This window comes from Meles meles, chromosome 7, assembly GCF_922984935.1.
Source record: "Meles meles chromosome 7, mMelMel3.1 paternal haplotype, whole genome shotgun sequence".
Taxonomy (NCBI): domain Eukaryota; kingdom Metazoa; phylum Chordata; class Mammalia; order Carnivora; family Mustelidae; genus Meles; species Meles meles.
This window is the reverse complement of record NC_060072.1, coordinates 116,223,998-116,243,437: the sequence shown is the minus strand read 5'-3', so window position 1 is coordinate 116,243,437 and position 19,440 is coordinate 116,223,998. Positions and strand designations below refer to the sequence as shown.

General features: G+C 37.0%; 1 protein-coding gene across 23 annotated transcripts in view; it reads left to right on the top strand.

The window, feature by feature from the left end:
- The window catches only part of CREM (cAMP responsive element modulator), a 70,219-nt gene extending 53,528 nt beyond the window's left edge, over positions 1–16,691 (top strand). For 5 of the 23 annotated variants that reach the window (XM_046012125.1, XM_046012117.1, XM_046012122.1 and 2 more), the window contains 3 exons: positions 6,398–6,433; positions 10,318–10,474; positions 15,535–15,900. In XM_046012125.1, the coding sequence (XP_045868081.1) occupies positions 6,398–6,433; positions 10,318–10,474; positions 15,535–15,679 (338 nt within the window). In that variant the 3' untranslated portion in view covers positions 15,680–15,900. Of the gene's footprint in view, positions 1–1,029; positions 1,426–1,955; positions 2,160–6,397; positions 6,434–10,317; positions 10,475–15,534; positions 15,901–15,954 lie in introns of those variants that run through there. The other 18 variants (XM_046012127.1, XM_046012120.1, XM_046012123.1 and 15 more) reach the window with 9 other exon arrangements.
- The last annotated feature ends 2,749 nt before the right edge of the window (positions 16,692–19,440 follow it).

Genomic DNA, 19,440 nt, shown 5'->3' with positions numbered 1-19,440 from the left:
TATATAGCCAGATGTCTTCAGTTCATGTGCTCTGGAGAAGCACATCAACATCATTAATATTAAGGTTAGGTGGAATTCTAATCATATGAGGGAATGGGCTTTATTCAGCCCACTGGTAACAATAAAAGGTCGCAGTGCCATGTCACTTATTACTGTACACTAGATAGATGTGCAAATCATTTCTTTTTCCAGACTATGGTCTTTTATACTGTTGAACATGAGCTAATTTTTTTTTAATCTAACCTTGCCATTGTTAAATTTCATATAGTGATCTAGCTCTTCATGCACTCTTCATTAAGTGATCCAAATACCATTTGACATTTAAAAAATTTACTAGTAGTAATTGTGATTTATTTATGAATTTTTTTAAATCCTCAAATTCTTTTCAAGGGTTTTTAATTTAGTAAAATTATATATTAGACTGAACTCATGAAATTGCTGTTTCTTATGAGCCAAAAAGGTCAAATAGCAAATTCCTATGATTCAAACTAATATTTATGGAAGAATGCTATGTAGTTCTTGCTACCTTTGGCACAGTGAATTTTTTAAATGTCAGTATTTATTCAAGTGAAATTAGCAAATTCTGTTTCACCTTGGGAACAGCTGGATTTTATGGTGCTGTAGCAAATAGTTAAGCAAATAAAACTGTTAAGTGTAAGAAGGTGGCTGGTTATTTCTTCCTTGACGAATTTAGAAGTGTTTAAGAAATACATTTCTGTGTATTTCACAATGTTTTTCTGGGCTGATTGTCAGGGTTTTTGTCTGATTTACTTATTTTAAAATATTTTATTTATTTGACAGAGACAGAGACCGCAGAAAGGGAACACAAGCAGAGGGAGTGGGAAAGGGAAAGCAGGCTTCCCAAGAGCAGAGAGCCCAATGCAAGGGCTCCATCCCAAGGGCTCTGGGATCATGACTTGAGCAGAACGCAGAAACTTAATGACTGAGCCACCCAGGGGCCCCTTTGTTATTGCTTTAATCTCCATGTGTTTTGTTTTGTTTTCCTCCTAGGAGTTATAAAAGATACAGTGTTTATGCCCCCTTTGTTTATCTAGAAACCTTGGACAGAACAATAATAAGTTAGTTGCTCCATAAGAAACAATCTTGTAACTTAATGCTAATGAGACTTTTTTTTTTTTTTGCCAGAGCCCATCTCAACAGATTTCTATGTACAATGAGAAACAAGAACATTAATATGGTTTATTACAGGAAGGGTTTTTATAGGGCTTTGGTTTCATTGAGCTCCTCTGTGACAAAGCAAATTGATGGTAGTGATAGGCTAGTGATGTCATTGTGATGTAAGTTACTCCTACTTATCCTGCACATGCTTGCTAGTTTGGAACACTGTATGTCAACCTGTGATAGGGGAGACAAGACAGTTCTGTATGCAGAAGCCCATCATGGCTGTAACTGGAGATGAAACAGGTAAGAATTTTAAAGAGAGATTTAAATTAATTCTGAAAATTTTATTTTGAAGTTTAGAAAAATTTAGGGACCTCTGAGTGTTTCAGAAAGTATTAATTTTCTAGTGGCTGACGAGTAAGAAGTTTCTTTTAATATATATCTGTATGTACTGAGCACACTCTGTGAAGGCATCTTAGTGTAAGTGCTTTTTTGTTCAGCGGATTGCTTTTTTGACCAAGGCAGTAATCCTTTCTCTCTCCGTTGTGCTTCACTAAAATAAGCTGTTACTTCTTTGCAACCTGTTGCAAATTCAATGCAGCTACAAGTTAAACATACCGTTAAACATACCGTTCAACTTGTAAAAAATTAAGCTTCCGATTTCATTGTTGTGTACAAATGTTGCTCCAAAACAGACTAGGAAAACGCAGCGTGTCGGCGGTGTTTGCGTGCCTACTTGTTTCTTTCCTCCTGTGTTTAAAATGGTCTGTACCTCAGCTAATCGAGTTCAAAGGGCTTACGTCACTACATTTCCTGGAATCGTGTTCGGCAGGGAAGTGGAAAAGTTAAACTCCAAGCGAGCTGCACATTGACGTCAGCTCCGAGTCATGCTGTGATTTAGTCAGTTCCTTTCTGCTTTGTCAAGGGCTGCTGACAGATTTAGAGTTGTTAACTAGCTCACCACTGCCTCTATCTCCAAGATCGCTCTTGCACTGAATAGCTTTTCTCGTAAGCCTTACTTTAGCGTTTCTCTTGAGGTAAGTATTTGCTTGACGAGGGGGAACGCTTTGTGAAACCTGTAATGCTTGGGTGAGCAGAACTCCGAGGCCGCCCGTCCCGCCTCCGCCTACGTGGGCAGGTTGAGCCTCCCGCTGAGGCCGCCCTGCACGTGCCCGGGGAGAGGTGGGCTCTGGAGCTGGAGGGTTTCCGCACCCTGGCTCGCTCTCGGCCACTGGAGCCTCGGAGTGCCCTCTAGCGCTCAGTCTGGGAAGTGCTTGTCTGAAAGCAACCTTCCACCTCCCAGTCTCAGTTCTTGAAATTTGTGATCATTAATCCTGTTGTTTGGTTTTCTTAATTACAGAATGATCCTGACCTAGTTGCTAATGTTCTGTATTAGGGTTGCATTGTTGTTTTTTTCGGTGGTGTCTCATTTCTAACCAAGTTCTGAATTTGCAGTTGAAATCACCAAGATGATTGTCAACAGCTTCACCACAGTTTAGCTTTTCAGAGTTAGTGGGTCTAATCGCTCTTCCTAGATGGAAACACTCCACTGATTTGAGCAACTAAAACCTGTATTAAAGCGTTCTGAAAATTATCTTGATGCACTATTATTTTTCTCAAAGAAGTTTTTGTGAAATTTTAGAAAATCTATAGATTGCTGAAACTCTCAAATGACAAGTTTATTGTAAGATACAGATGGCCTTAAAATAATCTTAAATACTGCAATACGATTCTAGAAGCAAAAGACATTTTGTGCATGTATTTATTTGCTAAAAATCATTAGTTGGCTTATATCTTTCTTTACTAAGACTTTAATTCCAATTCTTAGGTCTAACTATGAGAGAAAATTAAAAATAAAAAAAATAAAAGATTTGAAAATTCACAATATATTTAAAGATGAAAGTTTAAAGTAAAACTTTGCATATATTTTTAGTCATTGCTTGTAAGTGAACATTCTTATACATTTATGTGTATGGAATGAACATACACTGTCCTTGAAGAGCTTTGTTTCACAGTTTTACCCATACACGAGTTACTTCCAATTTAAAATTTTTGAAATGCTAAAATTTAAAAATATTAAACTTCTTTCACAAGACCTCATTGTGCTTTGGAAATCATTATTTTTAGAAATCTGATCAGTTTTCACATAACCAATTTTATTTTGAAATGCTGTTTAAAAATGAAAAAGTTTTGTTTGTTTTGAGGAGCTGGAAGAGCACAGTGTTTAAGAGACTTTTTTTTTAAGTAATAGTAGAGGACCTACTGTGGATTGGTGAACCACATGGGCTGATGTAGATCTTTGGCTTACATATATTTTTGATCATGACCCACGTTTTACATCATGATGTTGTATACCTCTCTCTCTGTGTGTGTGTGTGTGTGTGTGTGTGTGTACATAAAGCAAGTTTTCTTTTTAAATTTTAAGTTCAATTAATTAACATATAAAATAACATCTTATTATTGGTTTCAGAGGGAGAGGTCCTTGACTCATCAGTCTTATGTAATACTCAGTGCTTATTACATCACATACTCTCCTTAATGTCCAGCACCCTGCTACCTCTTCCCCTCACTCCCCTCCCCTTCAGCAACCCTCATTTTGTTTCCTATGATTAGGAGTCTCTTCTGGTTTGTCTCTAATGCTTATTTTTGGGTGCCTGGGTAGCTCAGTCGGTTAATTCTGACTCTTGATCACAGCTCAGGTCTTGATCTAAGGGTCATGAGTTTTAGCCCTGCAGTGTTTTTGGTTGCTTTGTTTGCTTTTTAAAAAGTGCTTATTTTTTAAATATAGTAGAGATATAATGTACTTCTCTATTTTTTCTGTTGCTCATGAAATTGATTTTATGACCCACTAATGGTCTAAAACTTACAGTTTGAAAAACTTGCCTAGACCAAAATCAGGCTAACAATGACTGGTATGGGAAAAGTTTTTAGGTATTTATTTATAGGATCATAGAATAAAATGTAGAAAGTGAATATCAATAGTTTATAAAATTGTATTATTGAGACTTGTGGGTGTAGTTTAAATTTTTGTTAGGAGTAGTTTTTGGCTTTCTTTATTCATAAGCTGCTTATATTAAGAGCCTCACTCCATATCTTTTAGTCTCTGAGTCTTAAAAACTAATATATTGTATTTAGCCTGGATTTCTGAATTATTAAAAATAAATATTCCAACTCATTCAAATTTGGAAAATAGTGTCTTAGTTAATATTTGATGCATGAGAATAAGGATACATTTCACCTTGTGAAAGAAGGGCACTTGAAAAGCTTATTTTGGGGGAAATTTCACATAAAAGAAAGGTTTGGATCAGGTATAACGGTTTCTTAAACTTGCTAGCAAAGCAAGTTATAATCATGGTGGAAGTGAAAAAAGTCATTTATCTACCTTAAGTTTTAATAAAACTCTGAATCTGTATGAAAGTTTTACTGAAATTTCCATTGTCCTACATTTCCAATATTTTTGAAAAAATTTCAATGAAATATTTTTTGGGATGATTGTTTCACTCTGCCCAGTTTTATTTGCCTATATGAATATATTGCCTAATAAAATAATTATGATACTTTGAATTTATGTAAGCTTTTAAAAAAATGCAGTGTTACAATATAAATACAAATACAGATGTGTTCAGTGCTATCAAACAATCAGATGGTGAGAGACCTACAGGAAACAGGTAATACAGGTTAAAGGATCTGGGTAGGCCTTGCTGAGGAAACTATTTAAATACCCACGAGGAGAAGCAGTTTCCATGTATTTTTACTGATGTGCTCAGAGCAGATATTATATTTTCCTATAATAACATGGATCAGAGTGGTAAATAACTCTTCCAAGCTCACAAAGCTAACAAGTGGTGAACCAGTTTGGACCTTCAGACTTTAAGACCAGAACTTGTCTGGTTCTATTCACACCATATTACATTGCTCCTCAAAATTCACCTGATAAATTCATGCTAATTTTAGATGAGTTACCACAGAATACTACACACTACTCAGAAAATGTGCAAAATAAAGCTAGCATCATTTTAAATAGTCAAAATGGATTTTTTTTCGAGAATATTATTATTCTCACAGGACAATAAAGTGTATATTTGATAATATACAGAACTTTTCATGTCAGTATTTATAATTTCTTATCTTTTACATAGATTTTTTTTTTTTTTTTACTCTTAAGATTTTCTCTAAACAACTCAGGAAGTTCCCTTATATGTAACTTAAAGTAAAAATAGTTAATGATTTAATTCTTTGTGGTCTAAGTATTATAATTATTATAACAAATTTGAAACTGTTCAGTGCTTAAATAGTCAGTTAATCAAGATTTAGTTTTCCTGGAAAAAATAGAGCAGTGGAGAAGGGAAAGGTTTTGACAGTGTGAGACACGAGGCAAGGACAAGGCTGATTTGGGCATTGTGTGCCCTGGCGCGGTGGATGGGAGGGAGAGAAGGAAAAAAGAAAAGTAAAGATGTCCGTAGCTTCTTGGAGCTAGGGAAAAGAAGTCCCCTGCTTATCAGTACAACTTCAAAGTTAGCTCTCTTGCTTGTTACTTAGGTAGATTTGGGATAAGGGACACCTAGCGAAATGACATATGAAGGTAGGAGCTCCATTTATAAAAATGTTTTTATTCAGTTAATGTGCTCAGTACTACAGGGATATCAATTAGTAGATGAATAAACAAACAAAATCATTATTTGGGATGTGGATAAGTTGTTCCACTTTGAAAACTATCAAGATAGGCATTTGGCTGAGTTTCATATTTCTTTCTTTGTTAGGAAGAAACAAATACCTCTTTGACTTGTGAGGCTTTTCAGTTAGTTTTCTTATTAGCAGTCTGATGAGACTATAATATGGTTACTTGTGATTCTCCACCTTTGAGGTTCTATTCTAAATGATTATAAACATTGAAAAGGACTTTTATTATCTTCTAACAATTTATTCTCTAAAGGAATATAATAAAATATTGTATAAATTTTAGACATTTTTAATAGGCATATTTTTAAACAAAATAAGGAATAAGAGACATATGTTTCAATCATTCTCTTACCCAGGTTTGTTAGAAGGGAAACTCCAGGGGAAAATATTTTTATGGATGTTATATGCCTTTTAACTAATAATCAGTATAAGCATAATTTGGAACATTGTCTTTCAGAACTTAAGGAAGGGAAGAGGAAGGGAACTAACATTTGCTGAATGCCTACCATGTGCCAGGCACTGTGCTAGACACTTTGACATACATTACAGGGTTTATTGTGAGTATTAAATGAGATAATGTATCCCCATTTTACAGATGAGGAAACTGAACTTGCCCCAAGTCACATGGCTGGTAAGTGGCAGAGCTGGACTAGAATCCAGACTCCAGATCCCATGTTTTTTCTACTGTACCGTGTTTAAAGCTTGTGAAGAGAGGTATGAAGCCTAATAACCAGAATTTGAGAGTTCTAGGAATTTTCTTTTTCCATGAAATATTTGATGCTAAACCTAAAAAAATTTTCCTGTCAGGAAGTAGATAGTGGGAAACACTAATTAGAACTCGTCTGCTTCTCAAATGCCAGGTGAAATGACTCCTACGTAAAGGAAGATTAGGAAATAATGCCAGTTTGAATAAATACATAGCATCTTATAAGGGCTTCTCATGACTTAGTGTTAAAGACTTAAAGACTTAGCTATAATAATAGCTAATAAGAGTCTTACAATAATAATACTGCTTATTTTACATTCAAATGACAAAACCCTGGGAAGTTCAAAATTTCCTTCATGGTGTGCATGTAAACCCACTGAGCACCCATGATATGCCAGACACTGTGCTAGGTTATAGGGAGTACCAGCTAAAAAAGAGACCCCTGGCTTGTCCTTAAAGTTTTTGCTGCCTTAGAATAAAATTAGTATAGAAGTATCTTTTATGTATTATCTTTCTTCAGTCATAAAATGACAACCCCACTGGTGACTCATTTATTGTCAGAAATAATGTATACAGTGAAATTCTAGAATAAATAATGTGGACACACATTTAGTAGTTAGACAGAATAGGAATTGGCCTTTATAGATGTACAGGGATAAGAATAGGTTATCAAAGACTGTAAGGTGGTTCTTTGAACTGTGATTCTAGGTATATTAAAATCTGCTTTTAATTGCCACTGAATTGGTAACATTGGAAACTGAAGCTAACCAAGATAAAAACTTTTTTTTATCACTTCTTTCAGCAACAAAACTTTTTGACATTTGGATTTTCTCAAAACAAGAGATTCTCTTTGCCCATATCTTTTTAGTGTATTTACTGATAAGATCCTATTTGAGTATATGGAATTTATCCATTGACATTTACTCTGTGACCACTTAAAAGTGTACAATCATATAAATTCCTTAGGATATTACAGAAATGTGTATTAACTCCTACTAATTAATGCCAATTCATGTTTCTGTCTTGAACTAATGACCTGCAATCTGATTTTTGTTGAAGGAGATAAATATATAGTATATCTGAAACATTGCAATAAAACCCAATTTATTAGCTAACGTCTCAGAACTAATATATCCAAATATATCATCCCCTTCCAAGTTATCATTTTATTTTTATTTTTTTTAAAAGATTTTATTTATTTATTTGACAGAGAGAGATCACAAGTAGGCAGAGAGGCAGGCAGAGAGAGTGAGAGGGAAGCAGGCTCCCTGCTGAGCAGAGAGCCCGATGTGGGACTCGATCCCAGGACCCTGAGATCATGACCCGAGCCGAAGGCAGCGGCTTAAACCACTGAGCCACCCAGGCGCCCCCAAGTTATCATTTTAAAGTGATATCTTTTTCCTGAGCTGTTACTCAGAATGTTTTAAGAATACTTCTCTTGAATTGCGTCTATTGAATTGCCAAATTTGGTCCTTTGAGGGTGGTTTCAGCTTTTGGAAACAGGCAAAAGTTTAGAACCATTTCTGCTTGTAAGACCAATGAATGAACTTTAGTTTTCATCTATGAAGTATACCTACCCCCCTTTTTTTCCTCTTTAAAAAAAGAATGAATACTCTTAAACTAACTTTTATGTATCATATGGGAATTCACTAACTTTATAGGACAGAAAATAGCAGATGCATACAAAAGGAGAGGGAGAGAAAAAGTATAATGAACCCCTTTATTAATTTTATTGCACTTCTCTAACCAGAGTTTGCAAAAGAACAGCCCTAGACCAAGGTCTGTACCCATGCCCCCTGCGAATGTCAACACGATGACACATAAACATCTCATAAACTTCTCATTCGTCACTGGCTATTGTTCCAGTTTTAGAAAGCTTGTGTAGCCTCTAGCTGTTCCATTGTGTCAACCTTTATTGTCCCATAACCTTCTTCCCTGGATGTGGGTAAAGAGAAAAGAGGAGAGAACTATGTTATTCTGTGTTCCAGTCTACCTCCTCTGACAATATGATTAAAATAGAAAAATCTTGAGTCAGTTAACAGTTAAAACTTTTTAAAATTATCTTCTAAATATTTTAAAGCTGAGATACTCTATGATATACAATAAGATAACTGTGTATACAGAATTTTAAATAGTCACAAAAATTTAGGATTTTCCCCGTTTATTATTGATAGAGATTTTGCTGGTGATCATTGTACTTATCAGTTACTATTTGTCACCATTGTTTTTAAGATTATATATAGAAGGAGGGGGCAGTGCATCCTTATAAGTAGTATTTTTGTTAATGTTATGAAGACCTTTAAGTGATCTTCCCCCAAAGCTCTTTTTTGACAGTCTAAAAAATATTTTCACCTAATTCTTAAACTCTAGGGGGAAAAAAAATCCTGGCATTTACCCAAAAAGGAGCACCTAGATCAGTTTTTGATTGATCTTTTAAACTGTGTAGGTATTTTCATTTGAAAAAAAAAAGTCTTCGTGTCCCTTTTGGGTAAAATTTCAGTTCTTACTCAATGGTTATAATGCATTTTAATGAAATATGGAAGTGATGTGTTTTCTATTTTGATTGGCATTGGTTTGGACCGATTTTTGTAGGACTTGGTAACTTTATTAAAACCTTTATCTTGCAATTAGCTTTGAGACAGCATGAATTTTGTAATCTCTTAGAGTGTCAGATTAACTCTGGACCATACATTCTCAAAGTTGAAACAGTGGTGGTAGAAACATATTTCATCACTTAAATCCATCTGTCTCTTCTAGGAAGCTATGTTCATTAGAGTAGAAAGGCAAATGTTGAGTATAAATTAGGAAACTTGGAGGACTTTTAGTATTCAGTATGAATACTAAGTGAATATTAAGTCTGTTGTTTAACTATGATTGCACTATAATTAGAAAAGTTTTTTAAATGAATACTTAGAAATGTATTATTATCTCAAGAAACCTACTTAAGACAAAAATGATCATCCCCCCAGAGAAATTAGATTTAAGTAGAGCTTTGCTGTTTTGTTGTTTATTTTGTTTTGGTTTTTAAACTGAAAAGACAGCGAGCCTCAGTCACCTTCTGGTAGCAGGACTTATATTTAAAGACATCCAGTAACTGTCTCAGGCACAGTATAGGGGATAGGAAAATCTCTTATCTGGAATATTCAGAGAATAGAGATGTTCTGCTTAATTAACATTTTTGCAGTGGTATGCTAGAGCCAGCTAGTGATTATTAAATTTTCAGGGGTTTTGTGAGCTGGTTGTAAAAAGAGTCATTGTTAAAAATTAAATATATATAAAGAAATACATATATATTTAACAAATAGATTATGTTGAAAACTATAAATACTCAAAACTCATCACTTCTCATAATTTTATCTATGCTCTTGAGGTTATTTACATCTCTTTTATCTGTATGGTGTCCTACTTACTGTGTATGTCTTCTCATCTCCACCTTCCAAGAGGTCACACTGGTAGGTTGAAATTGGCCATAGTGAAAGTATTTATATCATGTGAATTGATAAACACATCAGGGCTTTTTTCCCCAGAGAGCAGTTGAAAAGCCTCCCTAATTTAGCCTTTGGTAAAAAACCTTTCTAAAATGCATGGGGGCATTTTTCTACCTTAACTGTATAGAGCATGCTGAATATTATTGTTCCAAATGCTGAAGATCTTTGATACCTAACACTTTAATGCTCAAAATCTTAAATATTAGCAAGGTCACTTCTTATGACACGTAGAAAGAAGTATGTTATTTCCAGGTCAGTTTTATATAAAAGATCAAGTTGTAAATTGTTTATATAAACTTGTCCTATTTTGTTTCATTGCAGCCGCCACTGGTGACATGCCGACTTACCAGATCCGAGCTCCTGCTACTGCTTTGCCACAAGGAGTAGTGATGGCTGCCTCGCCAGGAAGCTTGCACAGTCCCCAGCAACTAGCCGAAGAAGCAACACGCAAACGAGAGCTGAGGCTAATGAAAAACAGGTAGGATTTTTCACCTGAAACAAGTAACCACCTATTGGACCCATAACTTATTGCTGTGGGGCTTTTAAAAAAATTGCCTTTCCTAAGTCATTTCTCCCAAGTTACATATTATGTGGCATTTTGTGGTTTGTGCTCTGCATGTGACCATAATTAGATTGTCTTGTCATCAGAGTGCCATTTCATCAGCAGGAAGCACATCCCTATGTGTGGTAATGGTAATGTCTAAAAGATACATTAATTTTCTTTTTTTTTTTTTTTTTTTTTTTAGGAGAAAGATACATTAATTTTCTTAATGATGATGCAAGGGCTTTATTACAAATAAAGATTTATTTTTTACTTGGTATTTACTTTGTGAAATAGGTGATAAGTGTAATTTCTTTGCTTCTTTATGAGCAAAATAAATTTAAGTGTGAGTTAAGAATTGCTAAGCCTCTTAGGGGCACTTGGTTCTACTTAGTCAGTAGAACATGCAACTCTTGATCTTGGAGTCATGGGTTCAATCCCTGTTTTGGGGATAAATAAATAAATAGAATTTTCTAAGCCTTTTGTATGTAGTTTCCTTTTATCTATTTTGTAACTTTGTTTTTTTCTATTATACTGAAATACATATTAATTCTGATAAATTTTGGTCAAGTGCAAATACAAAGCAAAGAAAGAAACAAAATTACTCAGAGCCCCATCACTTAGAGATACCTACTAATATTATAGCATATGTACTTTCAGTTCACATTCTCGTTTTCTCACTTACTCTTGTACCATGTTGCTGTAATTTTATTTTTTAAATAGGAGTATGTCATAAAAATTCTGTTTTCCAAAATTCTTTAATTTGACTTGTATATTATTTCTTGGGTTGGTTTTTATGATGGAAAATGGTACAAATTAATCTGATTTTCAAAATGAACAGAGTAGTCTAAGAGTTCTCCAAATCATTTGGTCACCTTATTCTAAGTGTTAAAATCATATCCTCATTGTAAGAAAACAATACATTTCAGATGACATCATGTGCTCACCTCTGACCAGGACCATGTGGTGGTGGTTTGTTAGTAGGCATTAGCAAGCTAGTTAGTCTAGAAATTGTGACTTTTGAGCCACTACAATTCAGAAATAAGTACTGACTTTGTAACAGTCCTTTGTAACTGAATGTGAATCAGTAGCAGCTATACTCAGCTTACTAACATCCCTTTAAATGTCATATTTTGAGAGCACCCGGGTGGCTCAGTCAGTTAAGCATCTGCCTTCCGCTCAGGTCACGATCCCAGGATCCTGAGATCGGGTCCTGATTGGGCTCTCAGCTCAGCAGGGAGTCTGCTTTTCCCTCTGACCCTCCCCGTTTGTTTGCTCTATCAAATAAATAAATAAAATATTAAATAAATAAAGGTCCCATTTTTATATAATACAGGACTCCTTAAGTTGACTTTAGTTCCCAAACATCGTAGTTATCACAGATCACTAGATGGAGTTTTGTACCCTGGAAAATACAACAGATTACCCAAACTAAGATCATTTAAGATATACACGTCTTTATCAGTGATTGTTCCAGGTTGACTAAGTTATGCTGGGTTCCTATTTTTCATTATCAGCATTTTATTCAGAAATCCTGAAGGGGCTCGGGGCGCCTGGGTGGCTCAGTGGATTAAGCCGCTGCCTTCGGCTCAGGTCATGATCTCAGGGTCCTGGGATCGAGCCCCGCATCGGGCTCTCTGCTCTGCAGGGAGCCTGCTTCCTCCTCTCTCTCTGCCTGCCTCTCTGCCTACTTGTGATCTCTCTCTCTGTCAAATAAATAAATAAAATCTTAAAAAAAAAAAAAAAAAAGAAATCCTGAAGGGGCTGAATGGGTGAGGCTCACATAGTATCACACATAGTTGTTTTATGGAAGTCTTACTATCAAAGATCTCTAACTTAGATCTGGTGGAGGAATATGGATATTTTAAAACTGTCCTTTCTGAGATCTTGGGGAGCTATGAAAACATTTGCTTCTATGGTCACAGAATTCAGTTTAGAAATATAAAGTATAGTAATAATGAAAACTGTAAAATTGTTCATTGATGTCTTATTTTCCTAAAGAAAATAAGAAGACCTAGAAAGTAGCATTCTTAATTCCCTTTTGTTTTTTTAGATTAAAAAAAAAATGTCAGTAGACATTTTAGTAGACCCACTAGCCCAGTGGTGAAATACTGGGCTAGTGGGTTCTTCTAAAAGTGCCCCAGAGCTACCTACACATAAATAAGAAATTTCCCTGAGGAAAACAGTCATGAAATTTTATGTTTTAAGAAAATAATTCGCTAATAACAGCTATTGGGTACTGTTTGTGTTTGAGCTGTAAATAACCCAGGGAAGTGTAGCCCTCACCTCACAGGTGTTATTTTGATCTTATGTGACTGGTCCAGAGATATGTGCAGCCAGAACAAAGGCTCAGCAGTGTCGTCAAGGATCCAGGCTTCTCCTCCCTGCTCTGTCAGCTTCAGCAGGTGACATTTGTTCTTAGGATCACAATAGGCAGGAAGAAGAGAGAAGGTCCAGAGCTTCTGGATCTTCCGAAAACCTCTGGCAGGTCCTCACAGCATCTTTCACCTGCATTTTCTTGACTAGAAATAGCTAATAGAATCCCTAGCTGCAAGGAATTCTGAGAAGGGTCTATCTTAGCTTTCCAGATATCAGTCTAAGAGCAGAACAAGGGAAGAGCCGATGATAAATGACTAGCAGGAGGCTCAGCAGAGCAAGTACCATATGCAGGTTGTAAGTGCTTTGTTTCTTCTGTTTCTTTAACTCTCACATAACTTGCACATGAAACCAGGTCTGGTTATAATCCTTACTTTCCAGATGAGGGACTGAGGCTCAGAGTGGTTAAATAATGAGCTGGTTAAGATCATGCAGCCCACACTGGACAGAACCTGGATGTGCAATCAGGCAGTCTTACTTCCAGAGCCTGCCTGCTGCACTATTCCAGGGTCACCTCAAAGAGACCTCAGAGTAAGCTTCAGATTTCACTTCATGGAGAGTATGTAGGTTTTACTTATTAACGTGAAAGACCTCTCATGCATTCGCTTTTTATTCTTTGGCTGGCATTTATGACAGATCTGATAGATCTTTCTCCCAGTCCAGCAACAGTTTATATTTCTTTACAGCCTTGTCAGCATTTCCTCTTTGCCGTGTACTTCCTCTCCATGCTGAGGATATATCCAGACAAACGCAAGGCCTAAAAACTGAGCTAGCTATTAATAGAAGAAACAGGTGTTTTCCATAGCTGGGAAGTACTTGGGAATGTACCATCTACCGGTGCGATCATTTAAAGCTTGGTGCTTAGAACATTTTGACTGGTAACCTGTACCGTTCCCACATGAGATATGAATTATATTTACAATAGATAGTACACCTTGGTAAAGAAATTTAAAAATATCAAGCATGTGTAAAATTTCATTTAATGATAACATGTTTTGTAGAGTGACTATCTTCCTTCCAGATCTAGAATTTAATATAATGATTCAATCATGAAAACGCTGGTATTCATAAATGTATTTTAGTTCCTTTGTATAAAAAAGAGTTGCAAATTTTATGAGTGCGGTTGGATTTGTTCTCAATTTTTCCCTCTGCATCATTGAGATTAAATCAATCTGTATCAGATTCAGTTTACTTCTTACGTTTTTTAAATTTTCTCGTTAACTAGTTGAGAAGCCTGAGAACTTGGTGAGTTCACAGGGTGAGTGCATTGTTCTTGGCTAGGAAGTCGGGGTTGGTATTTTCCTGCAGTTCACTGGGATTTCAAGGTCTTTTTTTCTGCTGACACTTGGCCCCACAGAGAAAAAAAACAGATAACCAGTTGTTAGTGAGTCAACTATCCTAAAAATAAAACAGAATTGGCCAAATCTGTTGTACACATCACTCCTGGTTGAGAATTGCAACAGTGCTAGCTAGCATTATAGTAACTGGTGTTTAGACATCCAACACAACTCCTGTTCATATATGTTTGAGTTATCTCTTTCAATATAGGATTTTTTGATCTGAAGTGTACCCAAAGCAGTTATTTTCAGTTGACTCCTCCAAAAGAACACTATTATCAGAGGGTATATTCTACAGAGGAGTTAAAGGATATAGTTGCCACCCCTTCCCACCCTGACAAAAAGGAAAAAGAGGAAAATGTTGGCTCTATTTATTATTTTTTGGTGGGGTTATGCATGAGAATGACTAACTCATCTGTGTATTTCTGTTTGGTGCTTTGGCTGGTCTGTTCCTTCTTTTGGGCATGCCTACAGCGCTTTAAAGATCCGTAGATTGGGTAGTAAATGCACGTGATTGGAAAACAGTCTTGACATAGAGTTTTGGGTTATAGTAGCTTCCTTTCCGAGGTTTTAATATTGTTGCTCTCACTTCGTGGGTTTAAATTGTCTGAATTATTGAGTGCTGGATTCTGTGCTATCCCCTCTTCCCTTCCTTAATTTTCAGAAGTGGAGTCCATTTCATTATGGTTTATGAAAATGTGTGTGACTTGCTTACCATTGTCTTTATCCATGTTGTTTTCTAGCCAATAAACTGCTGCTTGCAGTCATGGTCGAGCTTATTTGTTTTACCGATGAGATTCAGTCTTGAAGAAACAAAATCTCCAATATTGACATTTCAAATTTCTGAGGATTAATTTTTCCAATATTTCTGACGAAAATAAAGTTAACTCATTGTGATGGAATATGTGGCTTTTGGTGGGCAAAAATACTCAAGAGAATTGAAAAGATCTGTAAATGTTTTTGTAGAAATTCCACTTGGGGATGTGGTCCTGTTGTTTTAGGTTACTGAAAATCATTCTGATCACTGTTATCATGGAATGTGTGCCCTAAGAAAACAGCATTTACAATGAATGATGGACACATTGATCGTGCTCTCAAGTCGTTCCTTTGTTTGAAAGTATTCTTACAAAAGGCATGTGCTTGGTTACATTCGTTGTGTGGCTTTGTACAAACCTTGCCTAGGATTGATTGGCCTTTGAGTTTGGGGGGAAGAAGTTCATTTGAACCAGTCTGGATCGTGCTGGGAGATTGTTCCTGTAGTCATTTGCCTTGTGTTGGTTCCAGGGAAGCTGCCCGGGAGTGTCGCAGGAAGAAGAAAGAATATGTCAAATGTCTTGAAAATCGTGTGGCTGTGCTTGAAAACCAAAACAAGACTCTCATTGAGGAACTCAAGGCCCTCAAAGATCTTTATTGCCATAAAGCAGAGTAACTGTCTTTGACTTGGACCTTGTTTATTATGAACTGTAATCAAGGCAGGAGATGCAGCAATTCTACTAATTGCCATGTGGACTTGTGGAAGGGACACTTGTGACCCTTAAAAATCCAGTTTGGCTTAGTGTTTGACATTGAATTGGGAACGCTGTTCCAAGATTTGGAATGCAGCCATGATCACATTTACCAAGCTTATTTCAGTCTGCTTGTCCATAGCATGCAAAAAAAAAAAAAAAAAGTTTTGTTTGCTCTTTTGCTTCTACTTTTTTTCAGGGAAGCTGCTAAAGAATGTCGACGTCGAAAGAAAGAATATGTAAAATGTCTGGAGAGTCGAGTTGCAGTGCTGGAAGTTCAGAACAAGAAGCTCATAGAGGAACTTGAAACTTTGAAAGACATTTGCTCTCCTAAAACAGATTAGTAGAAATATTTAACTATGAACTGATTACAACATGTACAGTTGCTTTTGAAGGCAATACAATATATAGCCAGCAAGAATTATGGCTTTTTTCCTTTGTATCATTCATCGTATTCTCTAACCTCTGACATTCCTAAAATGCTTCACTGTACGTAGTTAACTCTTAGCTGTAACTTCAATTTTTTTTTAAAGAGACAAGCTGTAAAAAAAATGTATGTAACAGATTCTTAAAATGCAATATTTGTAAGACTTATTCCAATGCCACATATTTGCAGTTCCCAACCTCTGTCATGAATAGTGTCCTATGCAATAAAATTTTTTGCAGGTCTTTAAAAATCATTTTAGGAAATGATCAAAGATAATGCATCCAGCAGTACAATAAAAGCAAACCACAAAAAAATACCTCAGGAAAGAATTGAAGGAAAGAAAGAATCGAAAGAATCTAATGACATGCCTATATGAAAATAAGAGCCTATAAATGAATTTATGGCATTTGCAGATTTTTATATTAGTTGCTTTGTAAAGAAAGTATTGTATTGCTGTCCTTGAATGCCATAGTTGAAGAGCGTTTTTTAATAGAACCATGTTGGTTACACTTTTGTAGTGTTTGGTGCTCATTTAACTATCTGAAATTTTACTACAGTTTTTACTCTATTGTGTAATATAAAAGATCTTGCAGAAGTTCTTAGTGTCTGTTTGAATGAATGAACCTCATGAAAGTTACAACAAAATTTTAATATATCTGGAATGTGTTAAAAGTAAAAGTTAATATTGTATTTGCAAACCTTCAAGGATACGCGAGCCAATTTCTACACCAGGTTTTGCTCTCTGCAGATGCTCTTTCCACCATCTTGTCGGAAGGATGGCCCCAGAGCTGTTTCGTAGAAGAGCAGCTACAGAGACTCAGGTCATGTGATGATGGACAAAGCCTTTCCGCATATAGGCCCTTACTTTGAGTTTTAGCTAACGGCTGTAGGAGTTTTAAAGTAAAAACAAAAACAACCCAAGATTTTATTTTCCATTTCAAAACAGCTTGAAGTCTATATCAGATTAAAGAATTTTATGTCAGCACATTCAGATGAAGTCCATTACATTGAGACGGCAGTGTTCTTAGTGGTATTTACATTTCATTCTGTTTTTATAATAAAAAGCTTTAAGGTATAAGCCTGAAACTCTAGTTATAAGATGATCTGTCCTCTCTCATGCACTCCTGAGACATTTGTTGAACGCCTACCATGAGCTGGACTCTGCTGCATCTTCTCTTGTACCTTCTGATTTGTTAAGGATGCCCCCTCCCCTACTTTCAGTAGTGAGACCTGGTCAGAATGTTAGGGAAGTACAAAAACAGAAGGTCATTGGTGTGGTGTCTAACTGCTGTTCCCCCATGTCATAATTCTTTCCTTTATCTGTAATTCCCAGAAGGTAGGCCATGACATTTTCAGCTTTCTTTAGAAAGACTTACCTTCCTTCAGGGTCTGAACTCTGAATTTCTTTTACCTAAATTTTTGTCTTTTCTTCTACAGCGAAGATGAGGAAAGAAGACAAGGAAGAAAAGAGGAAAGGAAAATCCCATGTTTCAGGTGAAGGAAGATGGTGCTTTATACTCAGTCACTGTAAATCAAATGTGTGTTCAGTGTGGTAGACATTGAGAGAGAGACACAAGGATCAGCAGGCAAGCTGTAAAAAAGTTAGAGACAGTAAATGCCATATGTTGGAATTAGAGACAGATGTAGGCAGGGATTAAATAAGAAACTGTTCATGGAGGAAGCAGATTTTGAACTGGGCCTTGAAGTAAGGGATAGTGCTGGGGAGGAGGGTATTCTGGACATGGAATAAGAGCAATCGCTCCTCTCTAAGGAGCTTGACTTTAGGAGATGAATTTAGGAGAATGTTAGTACTTACACCAGAGTTTAGTTTATAAGAGGGAGTGTGCATCCGTGCGTGTTCTGTGCACGGCTCTAGAAAATAGGTTATTTCGGAGGAACAGGATTGCATCTCATTATTTGGGGTCACAAAAGCAGATGTCTCCCCACTCCTAGGCTTAAACAGGAGATTTCGTTCCCTCACAAAACAAGAAGCCCAGACGTAGGGTATCCCAGGGTCGATTCATGCAATGACTTCACAATGGCATGGCGACCAGATTCTGGCTGCGCATTTTGTTCCGGGTTCCTAGTGAAGATTCTGCTCCCCACCGCCGTGGGGTTGAGAGGGGTTCAGGCTTGTGTGAAACGTATGGCATCAGTGCAGGATCAGACAGGTTCTGGAAGAAGGGCGTGCCGGCGGCTGACGGCGGGCGCCGGATGGCTGATGCCCGCCTGGGCTGTGCAGGGGGTGAGGGAGAGCTTGGAGGGTGGGGAGGAGGCTCGCGCTCTCCGCTCCCTGAGGCGCGTGGGAACTCTCTATTCTTGTTCCTTCACTGTGTCCCCGAAACCCAAACTTTCGCTGCTAAGAGCACGGTTCGCCAGCTCTCCACTCAGCCTTACACTGTAGGCCGCCGCGCGCACGTGGTCCGTCCTGCAGGACAGTGTCGTGCAGAGTCCCGGGCCATGCCTGCGTGTGGGCTCGTTTCTCCTAAAATCTCCAGAATCTGGACTTACCGGATGTAGAAACCACCGGCCCTGAATCATGGGATTACACCCCCTTGTCAGATGTGACTAGGGCTTCCCGACGCTCAGCCATCTGGTAGGGAAAATGAAGCAGAGCGACTCCTGCTGTGTGTTCACACGTGTCTGAGTGCCGGGCCTGCCGGAAGCACAGCGTTTCGCGTCAGCGCTGCACTTCTCATTTATCTTCAGAGTCTTCTCATGCCTTCTAATAGTCTGTTTCCCGAGTGCCTAAGCGACACGTGTTTTTTTTTAAATGAGGACTTGTGAAACCAACACACTGTTTTTTCTAGTCTAGAACCAAAAATAATGAAGCAATTCAGCCCTGTGTGGGACAAGCCGAGCTGCTGCCAGTTGGCTTGGCCGTGATGTGCTACTTTGTTCTGTTCTATCGCCTGTACCCTGGGCTTCAGGAACTTAAATGTGGCTCATCTCTTCGGGGTCATCCTAACGTCACAGGCCTGATTCTGACCTACTCGAGCATGGCATATTTCAATATTTCTGCTTTGTGTACAGCCTATTTCTATATACATCCATCTTATCATAGCTACACTTCACATTTATACATTTTAGAATTCCAAATATATTTTTAGCGCAAAGCGTTTTTAACACAGTATTGTTTGTTCTTCAAAGATGCATTTTGTCATGGACTACTATGTGAAACCTTACTTTTATAATGAGCTTTAAGATATTTCCTTTCAGGAGGGGCACCTGGGTGTCTTCAGCTCAGGTCATGATCTC